The following is a 16,099-nucleotide window of genomic DNA, read 5'->3' as shown; positions in this document are numbered from 1 at the left end:
TGCACGTAGCATTGTTCTTCGTGAAGTAAGTTTATTGCAAAGACATACACAATTTGAAACACAAAATCACACAACCCCAATCTCCTTTCATAGTCATTTGTCGAAGAAGCATATACTGTAATTGGCAACCACACACATCGCAAATGCTTTCGCCTTGTAATTGTGAAATAAACATACTTCCAAGGGCATACGGCATACCCTAATCTAACAGCAATCATAAGCTTCATTCCTAGTATCATTTAAATGAACTTCTGATCTCAAAACATTCTCAATGATATCATCACAGTTTTAATGAACTGAAATCATAGATATACCAAAACATTCTCAAGCTTGACAAAAACCCTAAGATCCAGAAAGTCACTAAAGCAACACACACACACACACACATACCCGAAACAATGAATAAAGTTCATCTATCTAAACTACATAAAAAAATGTGTATATTCAGCAACGGCCTTATTGCCGGTGCTGCAACTTCCAAAATAGCCTATCCATTTCTGGGTTCTATCTGAAACCTATGGAATGCAAAATTGTCCATTTGTACAAAGAAACAAACCACCATCATCTCCATAATTTCATGCATCGGTCATGACTCACTGAAGCAATCATTTGATTCTGAGGACAATCTGCTAAAGCAGAAATTATACCATTGTGTGCGGTCGCGACTGTTACAGGTTTGCTGCTCTTATCAGTTGGATTCCACAATTTTATAGACTGCAAAAATGCTCAAGTTGTAAGATTCCACAGTGAGAAATTCCACTGTTATCTTGAAACCAGAAATGTAACACAAAAAATTGAGGGGAAAAGAAGCAGCAGCAACAATACAAGACTTCCACGCACCCAAATATATATATATATATATATATATATATATATATATATATATATATATATATATATAAAATAAAATGCGGGACTCCCCTTCCCGATTGAATTTCGATGATCCGAGCCGCTCAAAGTGATCAGAACGTGATTTTAAAGGTCCCTGAGAGAAATCAGCAAAAAAAATGATCGGGAAGGGCTTCATCCGAGCAGTTTTCATTGAACGGTTCAAAAAAAACTGCTCGGATGAAGCCCTTCCCGGTCATTTTTTTTGCTGATTTCTCGTGGGGACCCTTAAAATCACGTTCTGCACACATTGAACGGTTCGGATTTTCAAAATTTGATCGGGAAATGAAAGTTCCGCATTTTAACAAAGTGAGGGATCCCTCACTTGATCCGTGGTGTGTGTATATATATATATACATACAAGACTTCTTCGTTTAAATGGCTCAAGTTGCTTTCACTACATAGTGTGTTCGTTATGTAGAACGTGTTCTCGTATTTTGTTCACACATTGTTGTTATCCCCAATCGGCAATACCTACTTATGTCAAATAAGCTTGGGTAACGGGTATTGGGTGTAGGTATGTGTTTGAGTGTCAGATTCATCTACTCTCATTTACAGTATATGCACATTCCAATGATATGATACAATCATACAATGATGTCACAAGGTGACATAGGAATTTCATGCCTAACATTTCAGCTTTAAAGCTAGTTATATGGTAAAACATCAAATAGCTAAATAAGCTTGATAGACATAGGTCCCAACTGCACCTGCTGGACAGATACTAGATATCCTTATCTAAGTGTTGGGTGCCCAACGCAGATACTTCATATATTCATAAAAAGTCCACAAAACAGTGGTAACTACTACTATAATTTTTTTTTTCATAAGTAAACTACTACTATAAAATTAAAAAGACTGACATCTAATAGAAAATTATACCACTGAAAATGCTCCCTTCCCACAAGCTTAACCTTACAAAGGTGGATCCTGCGGCTGTATTCTATTACGACACCAACCTTAGTTCTCCTTGACAAAAAAGGGGTACAAAAAATGAAACACACTATCCCACCCAAGACAGCATATCATTAACAGAAATCAAGGGACTTCAGAAAAGGAACAAGTCTCATGGATTGAGATGATTAATTTCAATTCATATAAGACCACCCTTTCTAGAAAAGGTACAATCAGAAGTAGCTAAATAACGAACATAATTATGTTGAATGCATCTTCATTACCTTGTAACAACCAATAACCATGAGAAGAGAATATCCTGGATGGAATGTGCAGGATTCAAACTTATTGCCATTAGAGTGCAATTCATATACGCAATTTCCACCCGATGCAAATGACCACACCCTTGCACTTTCTTCGCTCACCGATGCAATGTACCTCCCACTTGAATCCCAGCAGATCGAACGGACTTCTTTGACATGTCCCTTGAAAACCACAAAACAGAAAAATAACTAGAAATTGGGACCACTAACTGCCTTTGGACCATCAACGCGTGGAAGGATTTATCAAGGAAAAGGAATATAACGAAAACCTGTATAAGTAAATTTAATTTCTTACTTAAATAAATTTGGCATCTCAACTGTAATGTGAGGTATTGGAGAATGTAATCAGGGGCATACCTCCAAATAGCATTGGAGAATGTTAGTCTCCACATCAAATAAGCCAATTTTGTTTCCTGAAGCAGCAGCCAAAAGTTTCCCCAGTCGAGGTTGGAATCTAACCTGTCTCGTAGCTCCCTGCATTAGTTTTGTGGGAAGAAATTGGTAAAGCTTAATAGAGAAACCCAAAATGCTGAAATCATCTTGAAAAGAACAAGACTAGACGCAAGTCACAGAATAACTCCACATTCAGGGGTTATTGCTTAGAATAGGCAAATACTTCATTATTCAAAACTAAAAAGTTTGAACTTCACAACAAATTGTCCAATTTTCAATCAGTTGAACATAAATAAATGCATCCATCAAGTTGAATACGTCTTCTTTTAAGTAATGAGATGTTGACTATATCTTCTGTCCAATCATTTATCAAACAAGGAAGCCAAGTTCAGATTCCAACCACAGGAGATATATATGTGCAATGGCTCGCAGTTAATCAACACGCCTATCACTTTGAAGACAAAGAACCATGAAGATAGATTTAAAATGGTGAATTATATGGACAAATGACATGTCAAACTGCAAAAACTGAAGATATTGTACTGTTCTCCATAAGCGTGTATACTGACCTTAAAGATGCTTGTGCAAGCACATTGTTTAATGCTCCACAGTCGAATCTCATCATTAGAATCGCAGGAACAGAGGACATCCGTCTTTCTTGGGTGGAAATCCAATGAAGTCACTTGTTCAGTGTGCCCAAAAAGCCTAAACAGTGGATCGGTTGGCTACATCCCATGGATAAGAAACATGTAAGTTTACAACCAATAAAATAAATGTTCACATGGAGAGAGAGAGAGAGAGAGAGAGAGAGAGAGAGAGAGAGAGAGAGAGAGAGAGAGAGAGAGAGAGAGAGAGAGAGATTTACTTTTTTCGCATCCCATATTTGCACTGTTTTATCGAAGGAAGATGTGGCGAAAGTACTGGAATTTGGTCTAAACCGAACATCTGTAATTAGATGAGAATGACCTTCTGCGGTATTAACAAAATCAAAAGTACTCGTCCTCCAAAGTAAGACCTGGAGCGGAAATAAACAACTTAGTCCTAGTTTATAACCTATCACTGAGTCACTTCCTGAGAAGGAGATGCTAGAGAGAGGAAGGGAAGGCATACAGTGGAATGAGATGTCAAGATAACAAGTGAAACCAACAGAAATAATAGCACTTGACAGAGCAGAATGCAACAAAGGATACGAAAGCATAATACTTTCAATAAGAGAGCTTGAACTGAATGAGTATGATATACAATTATACATGTTATAACTTGTCCCACATTGCTTAATTATAATCTCCAAAACTAGTATATGATATACAAGTTAGAGCTAGGCTTTTGAGCAAGACTCTCTTGATTGTCCGTCCCGTTGTTTGTGCCATAAGTGCATCTTGTTTCATTATGATCCAAACGATATGGGTCCTTTGTTTACCAGGGGTTGCACATGTTGGGAAGTGTTAGAGCTTGTCCCACATTGGTTAATTATTATCTCCAAAACTAGTATATGAGTTTGGGCGGCCTCTCCACTCATCATCCATTGGTTTTGAGTTGGATGCTTTAATGATACATATACGGTCCGAGCTACCACAATTGCAATAGGTATCGGTTCGGCTTGGTTAAGTCCAAGTTCATTAAGAAAAAGAAACGTAGGAACAAGTTTCCAGAAAGCTTAAGATGAACATTTGATTTAATACTGCTAGAGTCAAATCTTCCTGTCATGGCCAGCACTAGCAACCAAGTGCTAGAAAGCTAGGCTTTTGGAGGCTTTTGGGAAAGACTCTCTTGATTGATTACCCCGTTGTTTGGGCCATAAGTGCATCTTGTTTCAGTATGATCCAATGTTATGGGTCATTTGTTCATCTCTCCACGTGCGGGTCAGGGGTCGCACGTGCGGGGAGTGTTAGAGCTTGTCTCTACAAAACTAGTATATGAGCCTGGGTAGCCTGTCCACTCATTGCCAACTGTTTTTGAGTTGGATGTTTTAACAATAATTCTGGTCCAAGCTATCAGAATTGGGATAGGTATTGGTTCGGCCTGGTTAAGTCCAAGCTCATAAAGAAAAAGATTACTTACGAACAAGTTTCCAGAAAGCTTAAGATGAACAGTTGATTTAATATTTCTAAAGTCAAACCTTCCTGCCATGGCCAGCACTAGCAACAAAGTGTCCATCTGTTGAAAAATGGCAGCAGAGGATCTCGCCATTGCTCGAGTTGACTGAAGCAACTTCTTCGAATTGGAATCCTGCCACATAGAATATTTAGTGAATGGAACTGAGAAGATTGCACAGTATCTATATCTTGTTCTGTTTCTCATCCGTATTATGTACTCCTCAATATTCTTGTAGGACCTTTCTTGTTTCAGTTCACTAAGAATAATGAGACACAACCATATATTCTTGGAAACAAGTAAAAACTAGTTCCATCCATAATGACTTGTACTATGTTGCATTGCCCATCCAAAGCCCGGTGGAACCTTGAGGGCTCAAAAGTCAAGATTGAAGCACCAAAGTGTTCTATGCCGCGAATTGACTCAATCTATCGATGATTTTTGCTTTGCTGACTACAGAAAAAAAGAAAAGAAAAAAAAGAGAGATCTATAACTCAAAAAAATCTTTTGGAAAAATTCTCACCAAATATTGCAATCGTGTGATATATGCTGAAGGAAAGGATGCACAATATTTTCTGTTTCCTGAGATGAAAGCCTCATCCACTCGAGGAAATGATTCGGACATTATCAGTTCATTATTCTAATGCAAAGAAGGATTCATATGGTTTTGGCATATTCTTTTATAAATCTCTGATCAGTAACAGAAATCTTATATATCAAACTTGGAAAAAGTTTTCCCAGTTTCTCCATGTTGCAAACTGATTATAGATGCTAATAAAATCCCAATAGTAGCTTAAATTGCTGATCAATAGAGAATATCTTCCAGACTGTTTGGATTTGTACAACACGACCAGATACTGAATTGGGCAAAGGGATGAGGCAAAGATACAAACAAGTTTGGGCTGAATATCCTCATATCCTGAATATTCGGATGACATTTTCCGCAACTATAGTAAACAAAAAAGTGACGGAGGTAGCTGAAGTTCAAGCCTTGTTTTTCCAATTTTAGACTCATTAACAGGCCAAGTAATAAAGTGAATCATCGAGATCACAGTCCACAAGTTTAATGCTCACATACCATTCTGATTTTTTATGCTGCAAGGTGTAGTAGTTGTTGGGAAGTTGCTGAAAGAAGTGCCGGTATTATCAGCATTGTCAACGTCATGGGACAACAAAGACTCCATATCAACATCTGAGGATTTCTCCACCTCAGTACCCTTGCCATCCTACAGCAAACAACAAGAGAAATTACAATTGCAAAGACCAACAAAATGGATATAGACACCAGATAAGGACATCTTGGTGGGAAATAAGACCGCAAAAATCGAGAAAATATATGAGCACCCCTTACAGGCCCAATTCTGGTCACACCCTCTGTAAGGTGCTAATTTGAAAAAAAGATACAACAGTTTCTAGAAGAAGAACTGATTCTCATCATAGTTATTCTCTACTTTATCCACACAAAAAAAATATAAAATCTGATTCACACAATCAAAAAAATAGTTTTGTTCTTTAATGGGAAATTACAAACCTCCATGTTCATATATTCACACATTGATACACTTTTCCACGAATGAAATTTTATAAATTTGCGTGAAAAAGAAAAAAACAATCAGGTGATTGTACAGAAAGGGAGAGAAAATCAATCTCATTCTAAAACTGTCATGAGTACGATTCCCCTGCAATAAAGCATTCTCCTCAACCAGTGAGAAATGCATTATTGTCTCTTTTGTGAGAACTCAAGTACTAATAACAATATATGTAGGTACATCAATAGATTGCAGTACATAAAATTAAACTGAGACAGATATGCAGGTACGTCAATAGATTATTGAACTGAAAACTTGTTAAAACCAATGAATTCCTTAGAGAACAAAATATATAAAAGAAGATAAAGACAATAACATAACAAGTGCGGTCATTCATTCTGGACCACTGCTGCAAACTTGGAGGAAACAACTGCTTAATTCCAACGTCCCATACCTGTCTATCTGTCCCACTTATGACATTCGTAGGAAGCATATTTCCCGAATTGTTAATGCTTCCTTGAAAAGCACATATTGCTTTCACTTGTGGTTTTGCAATTACATGGGACACAAGATATTGTTGATGATGATCTATCGAGGTATGTAACTGTTGCTGTTGGTTAGGCACTGGTAAAGAAGAATTCAGTACTGGGAAAGACATGCTAGGACTACTTTGGCCAATTCCCTGAAAGAGAGAAACAAAATCAACTACAGGTTGAAACTGATAGCAAACAAAACTAGAAAATATATGCAACTGTTATTGAGCCACTTACAGTCAAAGGCCATTCTTTCAATAGCATCTGATTGGCCCCCTTTTCCAACCCTGGAAAGGATAAACATCGTGAAATAAGATTCAAGACTGTCTAAACTCAATTTAACAAGCCGTGATCCCAAGATTCCCCACTACCAATTAGGACCCTCAGTTCATGAAAAATATCCAAGCACTCACACCACATAGGAATACAAGGGGAAGGAAAGCCAATTCAACAAGCCATTTGAATTGTGAGAAAAAAGAAATTTCAAGTGAAACTAATAGCATGACTATTGAAATTCACCAAACAACTGTGGACATTGCATGCAAAGAGGAAGTAATTCTAGACGGCTACCAAGTATGCTAGTACTCCATCTTCTAGAGTGAAACGAAAAGCTACTTGAATAGAAAATGACAAATATTAGCTTGCTAGGCAAAGTCTAAAGGTAACCTCCCTATCAAGCCTAATAAATCATGTCTCAAACCTGTGCAAGTATAATAATACCATATTTAACGGTTTTTGTGTTTTCTCTTATAACCTAGGGGTAATTTAGACATTACAGGGTAATTAGGGTTTGGCAATATGACCTTATGGTTACTCACGTATTAAGCTGTCATGTTAGTAGCAAATTAGCAATAAACAAATACATTTTGTCCTCTCCTTTTCTATTCTGTCAAAACCTACTAGGAAGAGTGCAAGATTGAAGATTTTACAGACGTAATGCTGATGCTTTGAATTGGGCCTATGGTCTCTGTTTTGAGTGGTTTGTCCTTCACACCTTATGTGGTCTTTTGTGTAGCCTCTCAGGTCGTGGTACAAGTTTTTGTAGGCTAGGTTTTGTCTTTGATGTTGCTTAGGCACAAACCTTACCAAAACTTATGACAAAGGGATTCGTATGTGTACATATCAAGAGATATTGTAAAACAGTAGGCTAACTGGCAAAAAATCAGAAGGTAACATCTTGAGACAATCACTATATTAGCGAAGTACGAAAACACGTTCACATGATATCTCTTTTATTAAATTCACGAGATTAATACTGTTCAAAAGAAAAGGCCAATATGTGAGGCAGATCTAAACTTTTCCCTGGCAAATAACTTAAATTAGAAGAAAACAAACCCGCATCATGAAGCCCTGCTCTTGGCAACATTGGTTTTGGTTTTCCACAGAGAGTTGCGTCCATACGTTTAGCTCTCCCCAGATTAACACCACTGCTTCTATCCTGCAACAAGGGTAATATATCTTCAATTCCATACCATCAAATATGGTGTTGCACAAGAATTTATGCATAGATGTATCCATACTCTCGCAGTCCGCTGTTGAGCCTTATGAGGAATTTGCTGCTGGAATTGGCTGCAATGCCTCAATCCAAGTAAAACATTTCATCAGTATCCCTCTAAACAGATAAGTAGCAAACAAATAGCGTAATGATATCCTTTATAAAAGTGCAAGGCTTGAATCAAAAAGCACCGTAGAAGTGTGCTCCACTTCTCATGCCAATGCAACTCAACACCAAACGAATATGAAAAGGAAGTGAAATTCAAATTAAACTAATACATTTCTTTCTAAGAGCAATTTGATAGCAAGAAAATCGCACCCAAAAGGAGATTGGAAGCATACAATTGCCTCTCCTACCTTATCAAGTATAATATTCGTTGGTCTTAATTCTTATCAATGTCATCTTAAAAATCAGCATTTAGTGGCCACTAAGGTAAACAACAGAGATACATGGACTCTTCTATATTCCCACCATACATGTGACTGATGAATATACATGTGTAAGAGTGTGCGATGGGAATCAGATCAAGTACATTTCTAAATATTTTACAACATTCTAAGAACACCTACAATGCACCATACAAATAACACAAGGTGTCCCATACCCATCTCCAACTTTTGGATACTAAGATATAAGTTTAGCCATCTAGGAAGACCTACCGCTTTCATGCACACAAGACTCGTATTGAGTCCATGGAAACATAGATAAACAGGTCTACCCAATGTAGATACAAAAACATAACCAGATGGAAATCAGTATATCACAAATGAAATCCCAAAAACGTAACATCTATTTTGAATCACACAAAACAAACTACAAAATATGCCCAAACATATCATACAGGTTCGTTCTTGAAGTACCTAGCATGGCTTGAAGACGGCTTTGAGGGAGTCAATATATCGACATTGAGATGCTGTAAGCTGGGATTGCAGTAGCTGACAGGAAGCTGTGATGCCACAAAACTTGATTCTTGTTGCCCCGTCATCTTGTCAAAATTCATATTTAGAGGAAACTGCATGGCCCTCTGCTGATTCAGGTTTGGCACTGTATGAGTTATATTCTGTTGCTCATTCTCCATCATTTGAGTAAGCTGAGGGTTAAACAAGTAATATCTCAAACACATTTTCTTAGAATCGGGAAAATTGTAGATGAAAGCTTCAAAATTCATCAAAATCGCACCTTAACGGTGGAATTTTCCATGGCCTGAGGACGTGCCAGTTCCCTAGAAGAATATATGTCCCAAAAGATTGTCCACCATTCAGTCAAGAAACCATATGGCTCGTTGATCACTGAAACAAAAGTTCCAGATTTCCAATCAAGGTCACATATTATAGAGCAACAGGGACATAGAATTGAGAAAAACATTTCATCCTTATTTATGAAAAATGGCACTGATCTTTCAACTCATTGAACGACAAGAAAGCACAACTAAAATGCATTGGAAGTACATGTTCAGTTACTACATTAGGTAGCAAGTGATTGATGAACACTGAGAGTGAAATCAGGATATAACAATGCAGACAGAGAGAAAAAAAACATCAAAACTATAAATGAAGAAATAAAGAGAAAAGAGAAACAAGGGCTAAAACAGTTACTTGTGAGCCTTGTATGGGTTACATAGCAATTACTTCTAGGCGCATCAATTTCGATCCACACTGGTGTTAATACAAACTAACGAACTTGTACAAACTTTCCTAACATAGATGACATGTCCTATGACTCCTATCTTGTTATACAAGTGGGATCCATAGTCATTTCTATTCTACTATCATCTTATTCCTGTTTCACAGATAGTAATCAGTTGATTCACTTCTTGTCCGGATCATTCAAGTGGATCTCATTTGAGTCATTTCACATACCAAAGTGCCATTATACTCTAACATATGAGTGAGTAAAAAACTTGTGTAAGCTTGTTAGTTTGTATAGCATTTTCCTTCAGTTCATCTATCCAATTTGTTCTCCCAAAAAATAAACCAAATGCGCAATTAATTAAGAATACAACCATCAAAACTAAGCAAAATACTGCACTAACAGAGGAAATATAGAATACTAAAAATTACCTATTAAACTATCATATTGAGGGGTCTCTTTTTTTGGTTTAAAAGGAGAAATAAGAGTACACTGGGTATTTAGAACCCTCAGCATCATTAAATAGTTGTGATTTAATACAATTTGGAATAGAACGGAATGAAAAGAAGGTTCTCTACATTCTCAATTTCTTTCTCTTTTTCTTCGTAAGAAGGGAGTTAGGGACTCCTCCAAGACAAAGCCACTTTGGACCCATCCTGCTAGGTAAATCCCATATATCCCCCAGTCATGGCATAGGTTGCAATGTACGGTTAACCTAAAGGAGTTTGGCCGAGTGCACATGAGACAACAACCAAAGGCTTCCTCAAGAGGTCGCAAGGTCAAATTCTACGAATGTCAAACATTCCAAACCTTGGGGTCACACGAGGCTTTTCAGCCCTTAACTTCATCTTCATGAACTTGGGATCAATCGAAGCGTGCGTAAGCTGATACATATACCCGATTAACCCAAAAAAAAAAAGGTCAATTATTTACAGTGGCTCGATTGACAACATTAACCACCAAGGTGGTAGCCTAGATGGCTAAGGTGTAAGGGTGAAAGTCCCCCCATACGGTTGCAGGTTCAAATCCCACTTGCGGGTAGTAGTCCTGTGAACCAGATGCTGTGAGGGCCTTGCTGTGTGGAGGCCCTCAGCCCACTCTAGCACTTTGGTGGAGTTGTGGTGACGGCCTCGCCTTCCCAGATAATAGCCATGGCTCAAATCGGACATTCCACTTGTAGCCTCTTCCCATCCTTTTACTTAGCAAAAATAAAAATAAAAAATCGATAACAGTAGGGCTACCCTTATGGATTCTCTAGATCATCAAGCTAAAACATTCTTAATTCAAAATTAAAGAGAAAATAAAATTAACTAACTTGAAAAGAATGTGGATGAGAAAACGTACCAGCAAGATTATTACAAACATTCGCGTCCCGTGCAAACATCTCAGCAGCTGCTTTGAAATTCCTTTTCACCAGATAATCATATATATACATGTCGAGCCTACAAAGCCCACCGCATAATCAATTAAACGCAACGTAAATTTTTGGGGAGAAAAAAATCAATCAAGAAAATAAATTTTCTAGGAGTATAACAAACAAAAATAACATTAAAGCATATCTATAATCTACTCACATCTTTTCCGCATCCCAGTCTACACGAGACGCCATGACAGACAAGAAAAAACCTTTCCTTTTTTTGACAAAAACAAACTGTGCCCAAGTGAGTGTTTTTGGCAGGGAAGAGTTGGAAACAAGACCCAGATGGAAATTTATCACGGGAAGTAATCAAAAGGCAAAAACCCAGTTGGGATATGAAGAAACAGAAGGCTAAGAAGGAAGTAGTGAGAGTCCCATGCAAAGAGGACAGAGAAAACAACGACAATTAGACAAACAAAGAACGATGGCTTTTTATTTCCTTTTTATACTGCAATGAGAGAGACAAGGGCGGAGGGTTTATATAGTAGTAATCAGAAACCCCTTGGGGAAAAGGAGAAAAGGAAAAAAAGGGAAAACCCCTGAGGAAAACGGTGAACCCAAATATGCGAGAAAAGAGTTTCAATGTAACGGTTATCTGTAATATTCTCTTATATGATGTGGGTTTCACCTCTGTATAGATTTCATCCGATGTGATGGAGGCATTACCAATAACCGATGTATTAAAATTTTTCTCCAAATTTGCAATCGGTGGGGATTTCAGGGAATACACTCTGTGCAGATTTTGAACTTTTAAAAAGTCAATTTTGTTTTTTAAAGATTATTTCATCTACTACCAAAAAAAGATTATTCCATTTGTTTAATTTAGTTTGAGATCCATAGCGATTACAGTAAGGGCCTCTTGCCATACTTTTTTCCAGACTTTTTGGAGACAGTTTTTTATTTTATTTTATTGTATGTTTATTAGGGCATGTACACAAGAGTAGCCAAATGAACACTTTTAGGTATTTTACCTAATTTAGGACACAAAAACAGGCTGCACCAGTTTCGGCAAACTGGTAGCCATTTTTCCTTCACAAAAAATGCTCGGTGTATATAACGAGCCACTGTTCACAATGTATTTATTATAATATTATTTGTTTCTCTCACCTCCCTCCCACTCTCTTATTCTCACTGGTTCCTTTTTTCTACTATAATATTATAATATTATTTGTATCTATTATAATATTTTTTGCCGGTTTGGATGGGGTAAAGTAGAGAGGCTGCTGTAAGTGAGATGAGATTTTCGATGAGAATGGATAGGTAAAATGTACAGCTCATAGTCATTTTTGCTCACAACTGATGTACATGCTCTTATATTTGAGTCAAATTTTTACTTAATATTTTTCATCTTAATGAGAGATATCCAAAAAGTTGAGTGGTGTGGTCCAAATTGAGTCATAAATTGTGAATTTACAAAGTTGAGTGGTGTGGTCCAAATTGTGAAAATCTCATACATTAATTCAACTTTTAGTTGTCAAACCTAATGAAAATCTCAGTAAGATCATTAAAAGCAGAGCATGGACACAACCTTTTTTTTGCATCATTAATTTACACTTGACAAGTTTTGGACACAACCTTTAAATGACTTCGTATAAATGTAAATTTCCACAATCCCATATAATAATATCAACTACATTTTAAGAAGATGAGCTTGAATTTAATAAAGGGAATGACTTCGGTGTCCCCAGTCATTTTGGGGACACCGTAATTACTTCTCTCTTTAATAAAATCTACACCATAGCATATCCTTTAATAAAATTACGGTGTCCCCAAAAGTTACGATGCTATGGTGTCCCCGGTCATTTTGGGGACATCGTAATTTTTGGCATAACTTCACCATTATGAGCATAACTAAAACCCATTACAAGCATAACCGAACCCAAACAAGGTATAACCAAGGAATATCCAAAAAATCAACCAAGGCATAATCAAACCCAACCAAGGCATAACAAATAAGTTATGCTTTGCTATGGTTCTGTTATCCTCATAATGATTTTGGTAATGCTCATAATAGGTTTTGATTATACTCATAATAGTTTTGTTATGCCAAAAGTTACAGTGTCCCCAAAATGACCGGAGACACCGAAGTCATTCCCAAAAGATTATAGGGAATGACTTCGGTGTCCCCGGTCATTTTGGGGACACCGTAACTTTTGGCATAACAAAATCATTATGAGCATAACCAAAACCCATTATAAACATAACCAAAACCATTATGAGCATAACAGAACCATAGCAAGGCATAACTTGTTAGTTATGCCTTGATTGGGTTTGATTATGCCTTGGTTGGTTTTTTGGATATTCTTTGGTTATGCCTTGTTTGGGTTTTGTTATGCTTATAATAGGTTTTAGTTATGTTCATAATGGTTAAATTATGCCAAAAATTACGGTGTCCCCAAAATGACCGGGGACACTATAGCACAAGATTATGCCTCTGATTCACGCAATGGCATAACATGTTATGCTATTTAAAGATTTTGGTTATGCTGTAAATAATTTTGTTATGCCAAAATTTACGGTGTCTCTAAAATGACAAGAGACACTATAGCACTATCCAAATGTAATGGTCATTTCTCGTGACAATATAATTCGATTTAAATTTTTATATCCAATCGTTTGTCTATGTGAAAGGAATCGAAAAATTATAAATCAAATTCAAATAAAATTCATATAAGGTGACAAAAATACCCAAAAAAAAATTCAATCCAAAGAAGTCTACATGTATTGTTCCAATTTTATCGGATGTCCCTTCGGGACAAGGAGCCTACATGAGAACTGAGAATCAAATTGAGTCGGCACCTCATTATAGCAGTAGGTCTTGACATCTTGTCAATCTCCAAGTTGATAAGGGGGGAAATGCTACGGTGTCCACCCACCGTTTGAAGACACCGTAACTTTTGGCATAACCGACCATTAAAAGCATAACAAAAATCAGTGATGTGTATAACCAAAACCTTACAAAGGCATAACCTCCAAAATCCCCAAAATTTCTGAAGATTTTGAGGGTTATACCTTTATAAGATTTTGCTTATGCACATCACTGATTTTTGTTATGCTTTTAATGGTCAGTTATGCCAAAAGTTACGGTGTCCCCAAAATGACCGGGAACACCGTAGCATCATCCAGATAAGGGTTACTACACATGAGATGACAATTAATTTGGGTTGACCTCAAGCAGTGGAGTCAATACTTAAACTTTTTTGTGCTAACTGATGCCTTGTCCTACTAAGAGAAATAAGTACTTATTTTTCAAATAAGTTCTTATTTTTTGAATTAAAAGTGATGTATTGTGAGAGAACAACATGTCTCGTAAAATAAAAAATAAATACTTAAAAAATAAAAAACTTAGCAAAACTGAGCATAAATATTACCATTCAGTGTGTGTAGTGAAAGAAAAAAGCACAAACCTCCATTGTGACATTGTTCTATGAGGGTTGTTTAAATATACAAAAAATTATCTCGATATTATGTAAGCATAGACATTTTGGAAACCGTATGTTTTATATCTTTTAATATGAATCTTCAAAATTATACAATATAGATCTTATTTGATAAATTTCAATTTGTTCTATAATACAAAGTTGTCGAAATTATAAAAAACATTAGAGTGAAAGATATACCATAATAGACACAAAAGAAACAAAAAGAATAATGGACAATCAAAATGAGACGAAGGGAGTAATTTCTATGTTGAGATTGATTCGATCTGAGGACCAATAATGAGTGGGTAAAATCAAGCGTACAATTCTTGGTCAAAGCTCAAAAGGGTAATAAAACTTACTTATGTGATTTTCAAAGCCTAGCTGAAGCTAAAAAAGTAAAATTCATTTTCGGGATGGCAATCGGACGGTCTCGAATCCGTCCCGTTTCGAACGCGGCAGTTTTTAACTCATTTTCGGGTATAGGGTTGGAGTTTGGGTTAAAATTCCAAAACCTAACCGGGTTCGGGGTGGAAGTACCTTGCTCCGAATAACCACCCCGACATATATATATATATATATATATATATATATATATATATATATATATATATATATATATATAATTATACTTTTATCCTAATTTAATTATCATTAGGGTTGTTCGCGGTCCGGTTCGATTCAAATTCCTAGGAATCGGAAGACCGAACCGCTAGTCACAGTTTTTTGAAAATGAAATCCGTGTCCGGACCAAAAGTCCTACGGTTCGGTTCCAATCCAATTCGTGACTCGCGGATCGGTTACGGTTTTGTCCACGGATTTTGTTATGTAAGTAAGCAAAAATTAAACACTAGCATATAATCATTTATCTTGCAGACTTAAAGCATTACAGTTCTAGAACAGAGCATACACCAAATGAAAGCAAACACCAAATGAAAACAATACAGTTGTAGTCTTCTAGGCATTCATTAAAACCAAAGAACAATAAAAACATCAAAGTGGAACCAAAAAAAACACCAAAGAAGATCTTCCATCAAAATGCAAGGCACGACAACCAACAAGAGTGTCACTCTGGAATTGGATGAAGTGAAACTTTTTGTAGAGCTGCAAATAAATGAATGAAGCTAAATTAGATTATAGTAAAATGAAACTCTAGCATACAAATTAACTAAGTTATAAACATAAATACAAAAGGCACAGCTGGGGGGGGGGGGGGGGTGGTGGTGGTGGTGGGTGAATTCCACTTTCAATCTTCTCCTTCCTATGGCGTGAATGGAGAAGTCGCACATAGACGAGCTGGGTACCTGAAAACCGAAGGGGAGTGTACCTCCGGGAAGAAGCTCTGACGACCTAGTTAGTAGTTGAAGGATTAAGAGGAAAGGGGGATTGCCTGTGAGGGGATTTTTAGAGAAAGAAAAAGAGAGAGATTACCTGGAAGATGTGGTTCTATATTTATAGGCAAACTTTGGAGTGACAAACAAGTCT

At 36.8% G+C, this 16,099-nt stretch overlaps 1 protein-coding gene across 2 annotated transcripts; it reads right to left on the bottom strand.

Moving 5' to 3' along the window:
• Nucleotides 1–252: 252 nt before the first annotated feature.
• On the bottom strand, nucleotides 253–11,713 carry LOC131315853 (transcriptional corepressor LEUNIG-like). Of its 2 annotated transcripts, none has more exons than XM_058345066.1 (15): nucleotides 11,353–11,713; nucleotides 11,123–11,220; nucleotides 9,329–9,438; nucleotides 9,010–9,239; nucleotides 8,175–8,232; nucleotides 7,990–8,092; nucleotides 6,892–6,941; nucleotides 6,576–6,803; nucleotides 5,671–5,818; nucleotides 4,618–4,727; nucleotides 3,364–3,513; nucleotides 3,068–3,223; nucleotides 2,463–2,579; nucleotides 2,067–2,267; nucleotides 253–714 (listed from the first exon to the last, which is right to left on the bottom strand). In XM_058345066.1, the coding sequence occupies exons 1-15, from the start codon at nucleotides 11,385–11,387 to the stop codon at nucleotides 562–564; spliced, it is 1,947 nt and encodes a 648-aa protein (XP_058201049.1). In that variant the 5' UTR covers nucleotides 11,388–11,713; the 3' UTR covers nucleotides 253–561. The 2 variants fall into 2 exon arrangements, with proteins under 2 accessions (XP_058201049.1, XP_058201050.1); XM_058345067.1 differs by having other exon boundaries at nucleotides 8,175–8,223; nucleotides 11,353–11,694.
• Nucleotides 11,714–16,099: the final 4,386 nt, after the last annotated feature.

The sequence above is a fragment of the Rhododendron vialii genome, chromosome 2a (genome assembly GCF_030253575.1).
Source record: "Rhododendron vialii isolate Sample 1 chromosome 2a, ASM3025357v1".
NCBI classification, from domain to species: Eukaryota; Viridiplantae; Streptophyta; class Magnoliopsida; order Ericales; family Ericaceae; genus Rhododendron; species Rhododendron vialii.
This window is presented reverse-complemented; position numbering and strand designations above follow the sequence as displayed.